Source organism: Haematobia irritans, chromosome 1 (genome assembly GCF_050003625.1).
Source record: "Haematobia irritans isolate KBUSLIRL chromosome 1, ASM5000362v1, whole genome shotgun sequence".
Classification (NCBI taxonomy): Eukaryota; Metazoa; Arthropoda; class Insecta; order Diptera; family Muscidae; genus Haematobia; species Haematobia irritans.
In genome coordinates this window covers 196,239,686-196,255,417 of record NC_134397.1, presented here as the reverse complement: position 1 = coordinate 196,255,417, position 15,732 = coordinate 196,239,686, and the positions used below count along the sequence as shown (strand labels likewise).

The 15,732-nt window shown below is 35.0% G+C and overlaps 1 protein-coding gene across 2 annotated transcripts in view; it reads right to left on the bottom strand.

Annotated features, from left to right (window-relative positions):
* Positions 1 to 15,732, bottom strand: part of Oamb (Octopamine receptor in mushroom bodies) — a 501,549-nt gene that overhangs the window by 46,905 nt on the left and 438,912 nt on the right. The window contains exon 8 of one of the 2 annotated variants that reach the window (XM_075292479.1): positions 8,898 to 10,277. The exons of the other annotated variant lie outside the window; for it this stretch is intronic. Coding sequence (XP_075148594.1) covers positions 9,256 to 10,277 — 1,022 coding nt within the window. The 3' untranslated portion in view covers positions 8,898 to 9,255. Of the gene's footprint in view, positions 1 to 8,897; positions 10,278 to 15,732 lie in introns of those variants that run through there. 2 annotated transcript variants of the gene reach the window in all.

Genomic DNA, 15,732 nt, shown 5'->3' with positions numbered 1-15,732 from the left:
TTGACTGCGTGGTAATGGACGACGAAACCTACGTCAAAGCCAACTACAAGCAGCTTCCGGGACAGGAGTTTTATACGGCAAAAGGAAGGGGAAAGGTAGCAGATATTTTCAAGCACATAAAACTGTCAAAGTTCGCAAAGAAATATCTGGTTTGGCAAGCCATCTGTACCTGTGGCAGCATTTTCATAGCTTCCGGGACTGTCAACCAGGAAATTTACGTGAAAGAGTGTTTGAATAAACGTCTGCTGCCTTTCCTGAAGAAACACGGTTGTTCCGTACTGTTTTGGTCGGATTTGACATCTTGCCATTACGGTAAAAAGGCTATGGATTGGTACGCCGCCAACAACGTGCAGGTGGTTCCCAAGGACAAGAACCCTCCCAACACGCCAGAGCTCCGCCCAATTGAGAAATACTGGGCTATTGTCAAGCGGAACCTAAAGAAGACGAAAAAAACTGCTAAGGACGAGCAGCAGTTCAAGGCAAACTGGCTTTCTGCGGCGAAGAAGGTGGACAAGATGGCTGTACGAAATCTGGAAAAACGAAAGCCTTACTGAATATTTTTCCTGAATTTTATACTAATTGAACTTGAAAAAGAAATTTAATTTGATTTTTTAAATAAACGATTTCACCGATTTACACGCATTTTCCCTTGACCAAATTTTGGCCGTATCACCCTTTATGAACTTTTGCACGGTACGTAGGGAGTCAGAATTGAAATATGGGGGTCGCTTATAAGGGGGCTATATAAAATTATGAACTTGATATGGACCAATTTTTGTGTGATTGGGGATCGATTTATCTGAGGGCTATATATAACTATAGACCGATATGGACCTAGTTAGGCATGGTTGTTAACGGCCATATATTAGCACAATGTACCAAATTTCAACTGACTCGTGTGAAATTTGCTACTCCAAGAGGCTCCAAAACCAAATCTCGGGATCGGGACTGATATGGACCACTTTTGGCATGGTTGTTAAATATCATATACTACCACCACGTACCAAATTTCAACCAGATCGGATGAATTTTGCTTCTCCAAAAGGCACCGGAGGTCATATCTGGGGATCGGTTTATATGGGGGTTATATATAATTAGAGACTGATATGAACCAATTCCTGCATGGTTGTTGGATACCATATACTAACACCATGTACCAAATTTCAGCCGGATCGGATGAAATTTTCTTCTCTTAGGGGCTCCGCAAGCCAAATCTGGAGATCGGTTTATATGGGGGCTATATATAATTATAGATCGACGTGGCCCAATTTTTGCATGGTTGTTAGAGACCATATACTAACAGCATATACCAAATTTCAGCCGGATCGGATGAAATTTGCTTCTCTTAGAGGCTCCGAAAGCCAAATCAAGGGATCGGTTTATATGGGGGCTATATATAATTATAGATCGACGTGGCCCAATTTTTGCATGGTTGTTAAAGACCATATACTGACACCATGTACCAAATTTCAGCCGGATCGGATGAAATTTGCTTCTCTTAGAGGCTCCGAAAGCCAAATCAAGGGATCGGTTTATATGGGGGCTATATATAATTATGGACCGATGTGGACCAATTTGTGCATGGTTGTTAGAGACCATATACTAACACCATGTACGAAATTTCAGCCGGATTGGATGAAATTTTCTTCTCTTGGAGGCTCCGCAAGCCAAATCGGAGGGTCCGTTTATATGGGGGCTATACGTAAAAGTGGACCGATATGGCCCATTTGCAATACCATCCGACCTACATCAATAGCAACTACTTGTGCCAAGTTTCAAGTCAATAGCTTGTTTCGTTCGGAAGTTAGCGTGATTTCCACAGACGGACGGACGGACATGCTCAGCTCGACTCAGAATTTCACCACGACCCGGAACATATATACTTTATGGGGTCTTAGAGAAAGATTTCGATGTTTTACAAACGGAATGACAAAGTTAATATACCCCCATCCTATTATGGAGTGTATAAAAATCAAGCCAATATTGCTTTGGGATCCATTTTCATGATTCAGATACATTTTGATGGGGCTCAAGTCCATTATGAATCATTTGGGGTTTGGGACGCCTGTTCCTGAGGCCCATTTTCCTGCCGCCCCTACTTTCAACTCTGTCCATAGTAAAAAGTCTCAAGCAGCTTATATCGCTCTGGAATCGAGTTAGCAACTTTATACTCTGTTCCTAACAGAAGTTTCACGTGTTCATCAATTATCATGCACTAAAATAATATACGGAATAACAAAATATTCAAATCCCAGAAATCGAAAATACGCTCCAACTCTAAAACGAAACACAATCTCAAAAACGAAATGGGGGTTAATTTTCATTGGAAATATTGGGCTTTATTTTAATGAAGAAAAAAAATATTTGTGGCTTTAAACTTTGAAGAGTGTCAAATTTATGATGATATTTGGAAAAAAATATTCAATTAATCAGATTTTACCAAATGTGGCATTATTCTTTGAATACAACAAAATGGAATACAGGAGAAATGGAAATTGTTTCAAAAACAATTTATTTATAAGCGCACCCTATGTACCCTAAGCGCACCCTAAAATATATAATCAAGTTATTCTTCAAGAAATATAAAAATTTGTTGTTTGTATCCAAGAATCTTTAAACTTTTGTAAATGAATAAGAAGCATTTTTCATTAACATATTGACGATTGCGTTTGTTATATAGGTTAGTTAAAATTTTCTAAAATTAACCAAAATGTTCCTTCTTGATGAGTTAATTGTTTTTTGAGTCTAATAGAAATTCCATATTTTTTAACAACTCCAAAATAGCTAGATCTAGCTTTAAAAAAGCTATATTGGCATCACTGGTCGTACAACTAACCATACATATCTATGATTGTTAAGATGAGAAGCCATGGTCAGAAAGACTTTTATGCTTATATGGAGGCCAATTTATTTGAACTCTAACTAAAAAAAAATACAGGAACAACTATTAAGTTTTATAATAAAAATTAAAGATATGTTAACATACAAAGCCTATTGCCAGGATTTTAAGAATCGATTTGTTTTATTTTTGGTTTAATTTAGTTTCATTTATTTGATTACTTCTAAAAGAAAATAATATTTTCTTTATGTTTAGTGTTGATTTTTTTAAACGAAAGAATATCAAATATGCCATCATTACCTGCCTGTATTAGTTTCCATCAACTGCATTGATCATATTTAATTTTATTATTTTTATCAATCTGTTAGACCATGTCATCTCTGGTTTACTTCATTGGACTAGATATAATATTTATTAAATCTATTTAAATATACATATAATTATTTATTTATACAAAAACAAAATAACTTTAGATAATCTAGAAACCATTTACATTCAATTTTAAAAACTACACTAAATACATTTTATTTTATTTTAGTTTTTGTATGAATGCACTCTTCTATTATTATTTTTTTTTTATATTATTAAAATATGTCTGAATATTATTCTATTTTTCTTTTTTATTATCAGTGAAAAATCATCAAAATTATTGCCATTGATTACAACTTCGTTTAAATGAATTTCTTATTTATCATTAAGATTCTATTTTTGTATCCGGCAGGCCATTTATGAATCCTATATGAACTTAAATTTTTACTCATAATAATTGTATGGTAAAAAAATCTTATATCTAATGAGAGCGAGAGAGTGAAAGAAATAGCTTATATTTCCCAATGGTTATCGATTACATACATACACATACAAATACATACATATATAGGTAGAAACATTTATAATACATATAAATGAGGGGTCATCAAACATGGTCGTCGAATTTATAGTCACTCGTATAATAATTTAATTTGAGAATCAATTAAATATAATCAAGTTCAGTTTTGTTGTCTGTTGTATACTATAAACTAAATGGAATGTCTTAGATAAAATCTATACTATGTGCTTATTTGTGGCATTAAACTTTGAAGAGTGTGAAATTTATGATGATTTTTAGAGAAAAAAATATTCAAGTAATCAGATTTTACCAAATGTGACATTATTCTTCGAATACAACAAAATGGAATACAGCAGAAATGGAAATTGTTCCAAAAACAATTTATTTATAAGCGCATACTATGTACCCTAAGCGCACCCTACGGTATTTTGTATAATTGTGAGAAAAGTTTTGGAAAATTCCTTTCTTTGCATTGAAATTGGGTATGATGTTTAGGCTTGAGACCCTTTTTTTTAATATTGGAAAAATAAGTTTTAAGAATTTTATTAAAAAGGTTGAGATTCCTTCCGAAATAAAAAATTTTAAAATTTCTAATTTGTAATACAATTTTGGAGGATTGTACACGCAAAAAAAAAACGTTTGGAAAACGTGTACCGAAAACGTTATTCTTTTGTTAGAGTTTTTTGAATTGCTTCGAAAATTTTAAACTTTTATCACCAAAAATATTCGTTTGTTACAAAATGTTTATTTTTTCAATAAAAAAAGTTATTTTTGAAACCACAACACAGTCCATTTCGTTTATATCAAACACTGTTCTTTTCTGACTTTAGGTCTTTAATAAGACACATTTTACAGTTCAAAATTTAATATAGGACAATGTAATGTTCAAAATTTTTTCGGAATCTTCCGAACATATCTGGAATATATGTAAAAAAAAAAAAAACAAACCAAAAAAAAACTTTGGTCGAAGCAGACGCAGCAACCACTGCTCCACGGTGCCAAACTAAATGTTTGTTCTGTTAAATAAACTTTGTTTATTCGGTTCGTGGGCGCCGCAAGCTATGCTATATAAATATAACTTATATGGATAATTATCTATTGATGACCATAACAGGTACATAGCTCAGTGGTTAGTGTGTTGGCTTACAAAGTGCATGGTCCGCGGTTCGATTCTCCGTCGAGGCGAAAGGTAAAAAGATTTAAAAATTTATAAAATCGTATAATTTTTTCTACATTGTTGGTATTACAGGAAAAGGTGTTAAGAACTAAAAAACCTCGTGAATGTGAGAAAGATGTGAGGGAAAATGAAATTAGCAAGAAATTTTTTTTTTCAGTTAGTCTTTATGAAATTGTTTTTACATCCTGGAAAAAAATAAACGTTTATCACAAAAAGTATATACTTTTCTTCCAAATACACTTCCTTACAGCGAAAAGCAAATGAGAAACGAACTTTGTTTGTCTAAAATTTCGTTTGGGAGGAGAGAATTATTTTTTTGCGTGTATAGGCTTTTCTTTCAATGATTGATTCATTAACTTTGCAATTAAGATTATACAGAAAAAAAAACCAATTTTCATATAGCTCCGTTTGGGCTACGTTAGATAACGAACTATTTAACCGTACTATACATAAATCTGTCATCTTGCCTATATATTCCAGATGTTAGTAAGAAACTTATCTGCTAAAAATTTTTCAGTAGAAATTAACCGGAGAGAGGATATTTCTATTTTACTTTATGTTCACTGGGAGTTAAAGTCTAACGGAGCTACATGAAAATGGCCGTAAAACACTTAAGTTGGCTTTCCCCCCTTTCTTTAAAAGAGGGAGATATTAGTGTGTGCTTTGACACTGGATTTCGATAGCATCACAATTCAAGAATTTAAAGATAAATGCTAATAGAGCGATTTTTAAGAAGATTTCTAACGAAGCATATTTTAGAAACAAGCTTAAATTTCGATCTAAACTTACACAAACATAAATCACGAAATTAAATGATCCAATTATTTTTAATTGAAATGTCTTCAAACTCAGAAATGAAAAATTAATTGATATTATTAATTTTTGTGATTGATTTTTCTTTCAATTAATTTTTTTTATTCTTTGAACTCAATTAAGACTTTAATTGGAAAAATTTTGGTGAAAATTTATGTATGTATGTTTTAGCAGAGTTATTGGAGTTGGTCGGTAAAAAAACTAAGCACCAAACGGCAAAAATAAGTTCGTACGAAAATTCTAATAATTTGTAAAAAATCTAAAATTTTTTTGATAAAGTTTTTTGAAAGATAACATAGAAAATTCTATATTTGGCCACGTAAGTGAAAAATTCAATTTTGACATTTACGGCCATTTTCATGTAGCTCAGTTAGGCTTTAACTGCCACTTAACAGAAAGTAAATAACAAATATCTTCTCTCCGGATAAATTTAACAGAAAAATCAGCAGCTAAGTTCCTAACTGACATATGAAATATATATACAAGGTGACAGAAATGTCCACAGTATGGTTTAAAAGTTCGTTAGCTAACGTAGCACTAACGGTGCTTCATGAATTGGGGATAAATGATAATTTTATTATTAATCTAATATATAAAAAAAGTCGGGTTTTCCTTCCTGACGCTTTAACTCTAGAACGCACGAACCGATTTCCATTTTACATTCGTTGGTAAGGTATCGGGCTCTGCGAAAATTTAAGAAAAATTTCAATGAAAAAGCGGGAAAATGTTTTTTAACATACAACGCACATTACAAAAATGTATAATTTTAATTAATTGCAATTGCTGTTATAAAATAATTTTATTTTTTCACATGAAAAAGTTCGGAGAACGTAGAGGGTAATCATGTGGTGAAAATAGGGTACATCATTTTTTGATATCAAATTTCAATGGAAAAGCGGGAAATCTTTTTTTTACATACAACGCACATTACAAAAATTTATAATTTTAATTCATTGCAGTTGCTTTTGTTATAAAATAATTTTATTTTTTCACATGAAAAATGTTCGGAGAACGTAGAGGGTAATCATGTGGTGAAAATAGGAAACCTCTTTTTTTATATATGGTGGGGGAGGGGGACATCCCCGTTGCCCGACTTTTTCAAAATTGGGCCAAAGTTCTCCGATTTGGGTAAAAATTCCAAGGAAGGTTAAGGGCGATGTCTAGACAAAGACCCGCTACTTTATTTTTCGATATTTGGTCGCGGTGGTGGACCACCCTTTGTACGATTTTTTTTAAAGTACAGTAAAAAACAAAAAATCTGTGATTTACTTGAGACTTACAGAGAAAACGCCGTGAGGTTATGAATTTATTATGGGGTACCTAATAATTTAATATTTGAACCGGAAGGGGGGACCTCTCCCTTGCCCGACTTTTTGAAAATTGGAACAAAATTATCCGATTTGCTTGAAATTTTCAGTGAAGGTTGAAGGGGGCGTCTGGGCAAAGAGCAGCTACATTATTTTTCGATATTTGGTCGAGGAAGGGGGCCTGCCCTTTGTACGATTTTTTTTTTAAAGTACAGTAAAAAACAAAAGTTCTGTGATTTACTTGAGACTTACAGAGAAAACGCCGTGAGGTTATGAATTTATTACGGGGTACCTAATGTTTTAATATTTGGTCTGGAAGGGGACCTTCTCCTTGCCCGAACTTTTGAAAATTGGAACAAAATTATCCGATTTTCTTGAAATTTTCAGTAAAGATTGAAAGGGGCGTCTGGGCAAAAAGCCAGAGGAGGGGACCTCCCCTTTGTCCAACTTTTTTTTTATAGTACAGTGAAAAAACTAAAATTTGTCGACTTGCTGAAATTTTACTTGGGGGAGATTATGAAATTTATATGAGGTATATGCATTTTTAATATTTGGTCGGGAAAAAAAAAGGGCACAGAGAGACCTCATTTCTCTTAAGAACATACCGTGAAACAATTAAACTTTTCCAATTTATTTGAAATTTACAGAGGATGTGGGGTAGGTTATATTGTTATAATGGATATCTGATTTTGTGATATTCGGAACGGAAGAGGGGCCTCCCATACCCTGCAGTTTTAAAATTGAGCTTATATGTTAATTGGCTTGAGATTTTCTGGAACGTCTACACAATATACGCTATATAATTTTTCGATATTGGGATGGGAAGGGAGATCTCCTCTAAAACTGCAAAAGAAAAACTAGAATCCTCAAGTGTACTGGACATTTACAAAGGCCGTTGGGGAAGGTTATGAAATCAATATGGTGTACTTGATTTTTGGATATTTGGACGGGAACCTTCTCCTTGCCTTACACTATGAAACTTGAAGGAAAGTTCAAAGATTTTCTAGGAATTTGCAGGGAAAGTGATGTCCCTTTACAAAAAAAAAAAATGGAGTAAAATCAAACCTTCTCCGATTTACTTGAAATTGGGAGAAGATGATTAAATGTATACAGGGTACATAATTTTTCGATGTCTGGTTGGGGAAGCGGAATAGTGAAGTTGGGTAGTTTGTGTAATGAATATAGGGTACGTGAATTTACGATATCTGATTGGGGAGGAGCGAAGGAGGGGCGTTCCCTTTGGCCCGATTTTTTTGAAAATAGAAAGTAGAAGATTGTCGATATATGGGAACTCGGTACATCATTTTATGTTTTTCCACAGGCTTCTGCCAGACTTTTTTTAACTTAAATTACAAGAAATTTAAGAAAAACTTAAATTTACATGAAGTTGACAGGCAAAGTAGAGGGTGTTTCATTTTTCGGTTTCCGTTTGGAAAGGCATTTCTCCGTATCCAACATTTTAACAAATGTGAATATGATCAATTTTCCAGTACTTTTACTTTTTCCGATTAATTGGACGGTATGTTGAGGAGAAGTATACCTCCCCTTGATAAATCACGCTTCAAATTCACAGGAAATATAGAAGGATGTCCAACGATTTGAATACAAAACAATTGAAAAACAAAAAAATTGGTTGAAAGAGAACACCCCCACCCGAAGTTTGTTAAGTCGCTTCGTTTTACATCTGCATAACCGCCCTATTTTTGTATATAAACGAAAAAGCAAGTAGTCCGATTTTTTATGAAATGGACGGGACACGTGTGTGGAAACCATGGAGTGATTAATCAGTACTTCAGTTTTTGTGCCAGACTTCCCCGGACCCTACTCTTTAAAAGGGTTTAAATCTTGAATCGAATTTGTTTTCAGATCGAAGGATATGGTTGACTAAGTTAACGAAAATATGCTTCGGGAGGCGCAGCGAAGCGGGCCGGGTTACGCTTTTATGATATAATTTTATTAAATATTTATTGCTTTATATAATAAAATATTAAACACATAGTTTTTACTGTTTTGACTTAAATCTAAGACACTCCTTTGTTATTGAAATAAAAGCAAATTAAAATAAATTTTTCCCTTTACAAAATCCACCACGACGACCACCTCTAATGCTGCCCGTGGGATCATGTTCTTGTTGCTGCTGCTGTTGTTGCTGTTGCAGCTGTCGTTTCTCCTCTTTCTTTTCTTCCTCTATTGATGCATTTTCCATCTTCTTATCTGGCAGTGATAATGCTTTATGCAATGGTGTAGACTGCTGGGCGACTGTGGGTGCTTCATAATCGTCCATCATTAGTCAGCTAAAATCGGGACCATCGCCATCGTCGGAACAACCCGATATGGTTTTATGGAATGTAGCCGGTGCCATAAGAGCTCGAGCAGCAATCATTTGGAAATTTTCTGATGCTCTAAAACCGCTGCGAGTACACACACAACGACATACAATACGCTTGAAGGCAATCCGAAATTCATGGGAGAACAAGGCATATATAAGGGGATTTATGGCCGAATTACAGTAGCCTAGCCAAAAGAGCACCGAAAATACTGTAGGCTGTATACAGTGGTCGCAGAAGGCCCGTATCAAATACATGGTGAAAAATGGTAACCAACAGAAGATGAAACCACCCACAATTATGGCTAGAGTTTTGGCGGCCTTGGTTTCCACTTTGAAACGTTTCACTTGAAATTTCACCGATCTTTTGCCTCGATGTTTTTTATTATTATCGGATCTTTTGCCGGTGAAATTAAAACGATTGGGATGTGATTCCATGGGGCGGGGCGAAGTGCCCGGGCCCGAGGGTGAGGTGTGTGTTGATGTTTGCGTCTCTGCACCTGCGGTATCCACATTGAAAGTGGTCTCTCCTATATTAACAAGGCTACTTTTGAATGAACTTCTCCTGCCATTTGTCAAGGGTGAGACACTCGCTTGAGCAGCCACTGTAGTGGTCACTATTGAGGCATATGTGGGCGGTGTACTATTAATGGAAGTATTTGAGTCTAGCATATTTTCCGATGAAGGAAATGACACCTTGATGGAGATTTTCTCATGCCTCTGCCTAGGAACTTTCATGGAGGTGGCCCTCTTGGGTATTGTCATGGCTGTTGACGATGCCGATGTCGCCGTCGCCGTCGTCGTCTGATGATGCAATGGAAACATTTCCTCATTATTGCTATTCACACTCAAAGTAGATGACATTGAGTGCACCGACAGAGGGGTCCTCTGTGGCGTTGAGCATGGTCTGCCTCGATGAATTCTCAAAACCAGCTGTGATTCATCCACTCGATTTGTGGTACGTGACTCTTGAGCTCCTGAGCATCCTGTAATATAGGACAATACATAGTTCGGAAATGGTTGATAATCAAACAAACAAATGGCACAAATTTATTTGGAATTTTATTGAAGGTGGTAAGAGGATTATGCAACAACACATCATTACCAATACAAGATGAACATATGGAACAAACAGGTAGGTGGTTGATTGATTGGTTGGTTTGGTTTGGTTAGAGACGTTCGAGTGGTAGATATGGAGAAAGAGAGATAGAAAAAATTTTTAACAACAGATCAACAACAACATTCATATGTTAGAGAGGGACATACACAATTGTAAGAAATATTTAGTTTTATATTTTTTTTAAGTTTTTTTCTTTTTAAACTAATTTATGACTTATGGGGATGCTGTTATTTTTTTTTTTAGAGATAATGTTAAAACGAATTTTCAATTCTTACATTAATACAAAACATTTTGGTTTTAGTACAAAATTTACATTTGATACAATTATTATGGAAAAAAATTACATTCAAATTTTGTTTTTTTTTAGTTGGATTTATACACAACTTTGAGATTTGAAAAACAAACACAACATGAGGAATGATAAGAAAATGCTATTGTATGAAAAAACAATGAGAAACGATTTATTTTAAAACATTTTGGGATCTAATTACATTAAGTGACAATTTTGGGGGGTGTTTTAAAGAGATTTTAGAAAAATATTAAAAGTTCATCTTTACTTACTTTGTCCCATAAGAGTTGGCCTACGGTGGGTATACGTGGGTATATTAATTAATGTCGCTTATACGTTCAGAGTCCAATAATTTTCTAAGCTATCATAAACATCTAAATGGCCCTTTTGATTTTATTATACCCTTCACCACTACTGTGGTACAGGCTATAATAAGTCTGTGCATTTGTATGTAACGCTGAGAAGGAAAAGTCATAGACCCATATTTTAGTATACCGATCGGCTTAGAATTAAATTCTGAATAGATTTAGCGATGTCCGTCTGTCTGTCTGTCTGTCTGTCTGTCCGTTGATGTATTTTTGTGTGCAAAGTCCAGCTTGCAGTTTAAGTCCCATCGTCCTTTTTTGGCTCCAAGACGATCCCTATTGATTTTGGAAAAAATCGGTTCATATTTAGATATAGCTGTCATATGTATTTATAACCGATCTTGTCATAAATGACGTATTTATCAACCGATCTTCTTCCAATTTCGTATAATCGAATATTTTGTGAGTCTCGTAAATTTTGCAAAATATCAGTTAATTCGGTTAAGATTTAGATATAGCTCTCATATATAGCTTTCGCCCGATTTACACTCCTATGGCCTCAGAGTCCAATTTTTTGTTCCGATTTACGTGAAATTTTGCACATGGAATAGAATTAACATTATAAATATCCATACCGAATATGGTTGAAATCGGTTCAGATTTAGATATAGCTCCCGAATATAGCTTTCTCCCGATTTTATTTCTTGGTCTTCTAGAATCCGTAATTTTTACCCAATTTGCCTCAAATCGGAAATCTATAGTACCTTAAGGAGGTATGACGGAAATGGTGAGTATCGGTCCATGTTTTGATATAGCCCCCATATAGGCCGATCTACTGATTTTACTCCTTGGGCTTCTAGAATCCGTAGTTTTTATCCAATTTGCCTGAAATTTGAAATCTAGAGGTATTCTAGGAAAATAAAGAGATGTGCCGAAAATGGTGAATATCGGTCCATGTTTTGATGTGGCTCCCATATTAACCGATTTTCTTGGGCTTCTAGAATCCGTAGTTTTCAGCCAATTTGCCTGAAATTGGAAATCTAGAGGTATTCTAGGAAAAGAGGAAGAGATGTGCCGAAAATGGTGATTATCGGTCCATGTTTTGATAAAGCCCCACATAGACCGATCTCCCGTTTTTACTTCTTGGGCTTCTCGAATCCGTAATTTTTACCCAATTTGCCTCAAATCGGAAATCTAGAGGTATTCTAGGAAAATAAACAGATGTGCCGAAAATGGTGATTATCGGTCCATGTTTTGATATAGCCTCCACATAGACCGATCTCCAGATTTACTTCTTGGTCTTCTAGAATCCGTAGTTTTTACCCAATTTGCCTGAAATTGGAAATCTAGAGGTATTCTAGGAAAATAAAGACATGTGCCGAAATTGGTGATTATCGGTCCATGTTTTGATTAGCCCCCTTATAAACCGGCCCTCCAATTTGGGGTCTAGATTCTAGAACTACAATTAAATGTGCTGAATACTTTGTGTATCTTTCCATGTTTTGGTATAGCCCCCATTACACTGAACTGCCGATTTAACTCCTAGGGTTTCTAGAAATTGTAGTTTTTATCCGATTTGCCACAAATTGAAAATATACTGGCATTTTAGACCCATAAAAAAGTGTTTATGATTTAGTTTTATCTGTCCATTTGGTAAGGCCTTCATATAGTCCGATATCAGTTATTGAGGGTATAGAATTCGCACTGATCATGAAAATTGCTTGAAACTGAATGCAACATTTCCAGATTTTACTTCTCGTAATCATTTAAATAATTGGGATGAAAATCTACAGATTATAGATTTCAAATCAAGGCTTTATTTCATCATTTTCTTGTACACTTACAAGAGATATTTATGATTCCTCTAAAACTCAAACAAAAAATGGTTGTTATAAATTCAGAATCTGATGTAGTCTTCATAGGTAAAATCTTTACATTTATCTGTTGGAAGCTTACTGGTTGAACTGATCTGCTTGGGAAAATATCTGTCATCAAACCCCCAAGAAATTTTCAAAGGAAACTATTATATTTGTTTCATGGTGGTGGGTATTTAAGATTCGGCCCGGCCGAACTTACTACTGTATATACTTTTTTTTCTGCTATAGCTCTTGAGAGTAGAGGTGGCCAAGTGGCACGCGTGTGAATAAACTTCCACTCATTTAAAATATAAGTTTGTGTGTGTGTGTGTGTGTGTTGTGGAATTCTATGTGTTTTGGAAAAAAAAAATAACAAGTATATACAGCACTAAGTTCGGCCGCGCCGAATCTTAAATACCCACCACCATGAACCAAATATTAGGGTTTCCTTTGAAATTTCAGGAGGGCTTGAGGACACTTCCCGAAGATAAATTTAAAGATTTCACCTATGAGGACTATATCAGATTCTGGATTTATAAGAACCATTTTTGTTTGAGTTTTAGAGGAATCATTAACATCTCTTGTAAGTGTGCAAGAAAATTATAAAATAACGTCTTGATTTGAAATTTTAAATCTGTAGAAGTAACATCTGGAAATTTTACATTGAGTTTCAAGCAATTTTCATGATCAGTGCGCCTTCTACACCCTCAAGAAGTGAAGTCGGTCTATATGGAGGCATTGCCAAATGGACCGATAAAAACTTAATCCGATACACGTTTTTGTGAGCCTAAAATACCAGAATATTTACAATTTCAGGCAAATCAGATAAGTACTTCGGATTCTAGAAGCCCAAGAAGTAAAATCGGGAAATAGGTCTATATGGGGCTATACCAAAATATGGACCGATACTCACCATTTTTGGCACACTTCTTTATGGTCCTAAAATACCTCTAGATTTCCAATTTCAGACAAATTGGATAAAAACTACGGTTTCTATAAGCCCAAGACCCCAAACCGGGAGGTCGTTTTATATGGGGACCATACCAAAACATGGACCGATACTCACAATTGTTGGCACACGTATTTGTGGTCCTGTAATACCTCTAGGTTTCCAATTTCAGGTAAATTGAATAAAAACTGCGGTTTCTATAAGCCCAAGAAGTAAAATCGGGAGATCGGTCTATATGGGGGCTATACCAAAACATGGACCGATACTCACCATTTTTGGCACACCTCTTTATGGTCATAAAATACCTGTAGATTTCAAATTTCAGGCAAATTGGATAAAAACTACGATTTCTATAAGCCCAAGACCCCAAATCGGGAGGTCGGGTTATATGGGGACCATTCACAAACATGGACTGATACTCACAATTGTTGGCACACGTATCTGTGGTCCTGTAATACTTCTAGATTTCCAATTTCAGGCAAATTGAATAAAAACTGCGGTTTCTATAAGCCCAAGAAGTAAAATCGGGAGATCGGTCTATATGGGGGCTATACCTAAATATGGACCGATGCTCACAATTTTTGGCACACGTATTTGTGGTCCTATAATACCTCTAGATTTCCAATTTCAGGTAAATTGAATAAAAACTGCGGTTTCTATAAGCCCAAGAAATAAAATCGGGAGATCGGTCTATATGGGGGCTATACCAAAACATAGACCAATACTCACCATTTTTGGCCCACCTCTTTATGGTCATAAAATACCTCTAGATTTCAAATTTCAGGCAAATTGGATAAAAACGACGATTTCTATAAGCCCAAGACCCCAAATCGGGAGGTCGGTTTATATGGGGACTATATCAAAACCTGGACCGATATAGCCCATCTTCGAACTTGACCTGCCTGCAGACAAAAGACGAGTTTGTGCAAAATTTCAGCACGATTGCTTCATTATTGAAGACTGTAGCGTGATTACAACAGACAGACAGACGGACAGACGGACATCGTTATATCGTCTTAGAATTTCTCCCTGATCAAGAATATATATACTTTATATAGTCGGAAATCGATATTTCGATGTGTTACAAACGGAATGACAAACTTATTATACCCCCGTCACCATTCTATGGTGGTGGGTATAAAAATAAGTATATAAGGCCGTAAGTTCGGCCAGGCCGAAGCTTATGTACCCTCCACCATGGATTGCATAGAAACTTCTACGAAAGACTGTCATCCACAATCGAATTACTTGGGTTGTGGTATCTTAAATAGTTTTCTAAATTGTTAGTTAGTCCATACGTGGTATATATTATTACTTGGGTTGCGGTAACACTTGCCGATGGCAAGGTATCTTAAAACTTCCTAACACCGTAATATATATCACATAGTCCATACGTGGTATATATTAAACTAAAAAAGGCCGACTAAATACGTATATAATTAAGTTTAAAGTTTCTATAGAAATAAAATTTTGACAACATTTTCTATAGAAGTAAAATTTGGAAAAAAAGTATAGAAATAAAATTTGGAAAAAATGTTCTATAGAAAAAAAAATTTCTATAGAAATAAAATTTTGACAAAATTTTCTATAGAAATAACATTTTGACAAAATTTTCTATAGAAATAAAATTTTGACAAAAGTTTCTATAGAAATAAGATTTTGACAAAATTTTCTATAGAAATAATATTTTGACAATGTTTTCTATAAAAATAAAATTTTGGTAGATTATTTTTGGCTCGAGTGGCAACCATGATTATGAAACGATACCATATGCTGACACCACGTACCAAATTTCAACCGGATCGGATGAAATTTGCTTCTCTTAGAGGCTCCGCAAGCCAAATCTGGGGATCGATTTATATGGGGGCTATATATAATTATGGACCGATATGGACCAATTCCTGCATGGTTGGTGGATACCA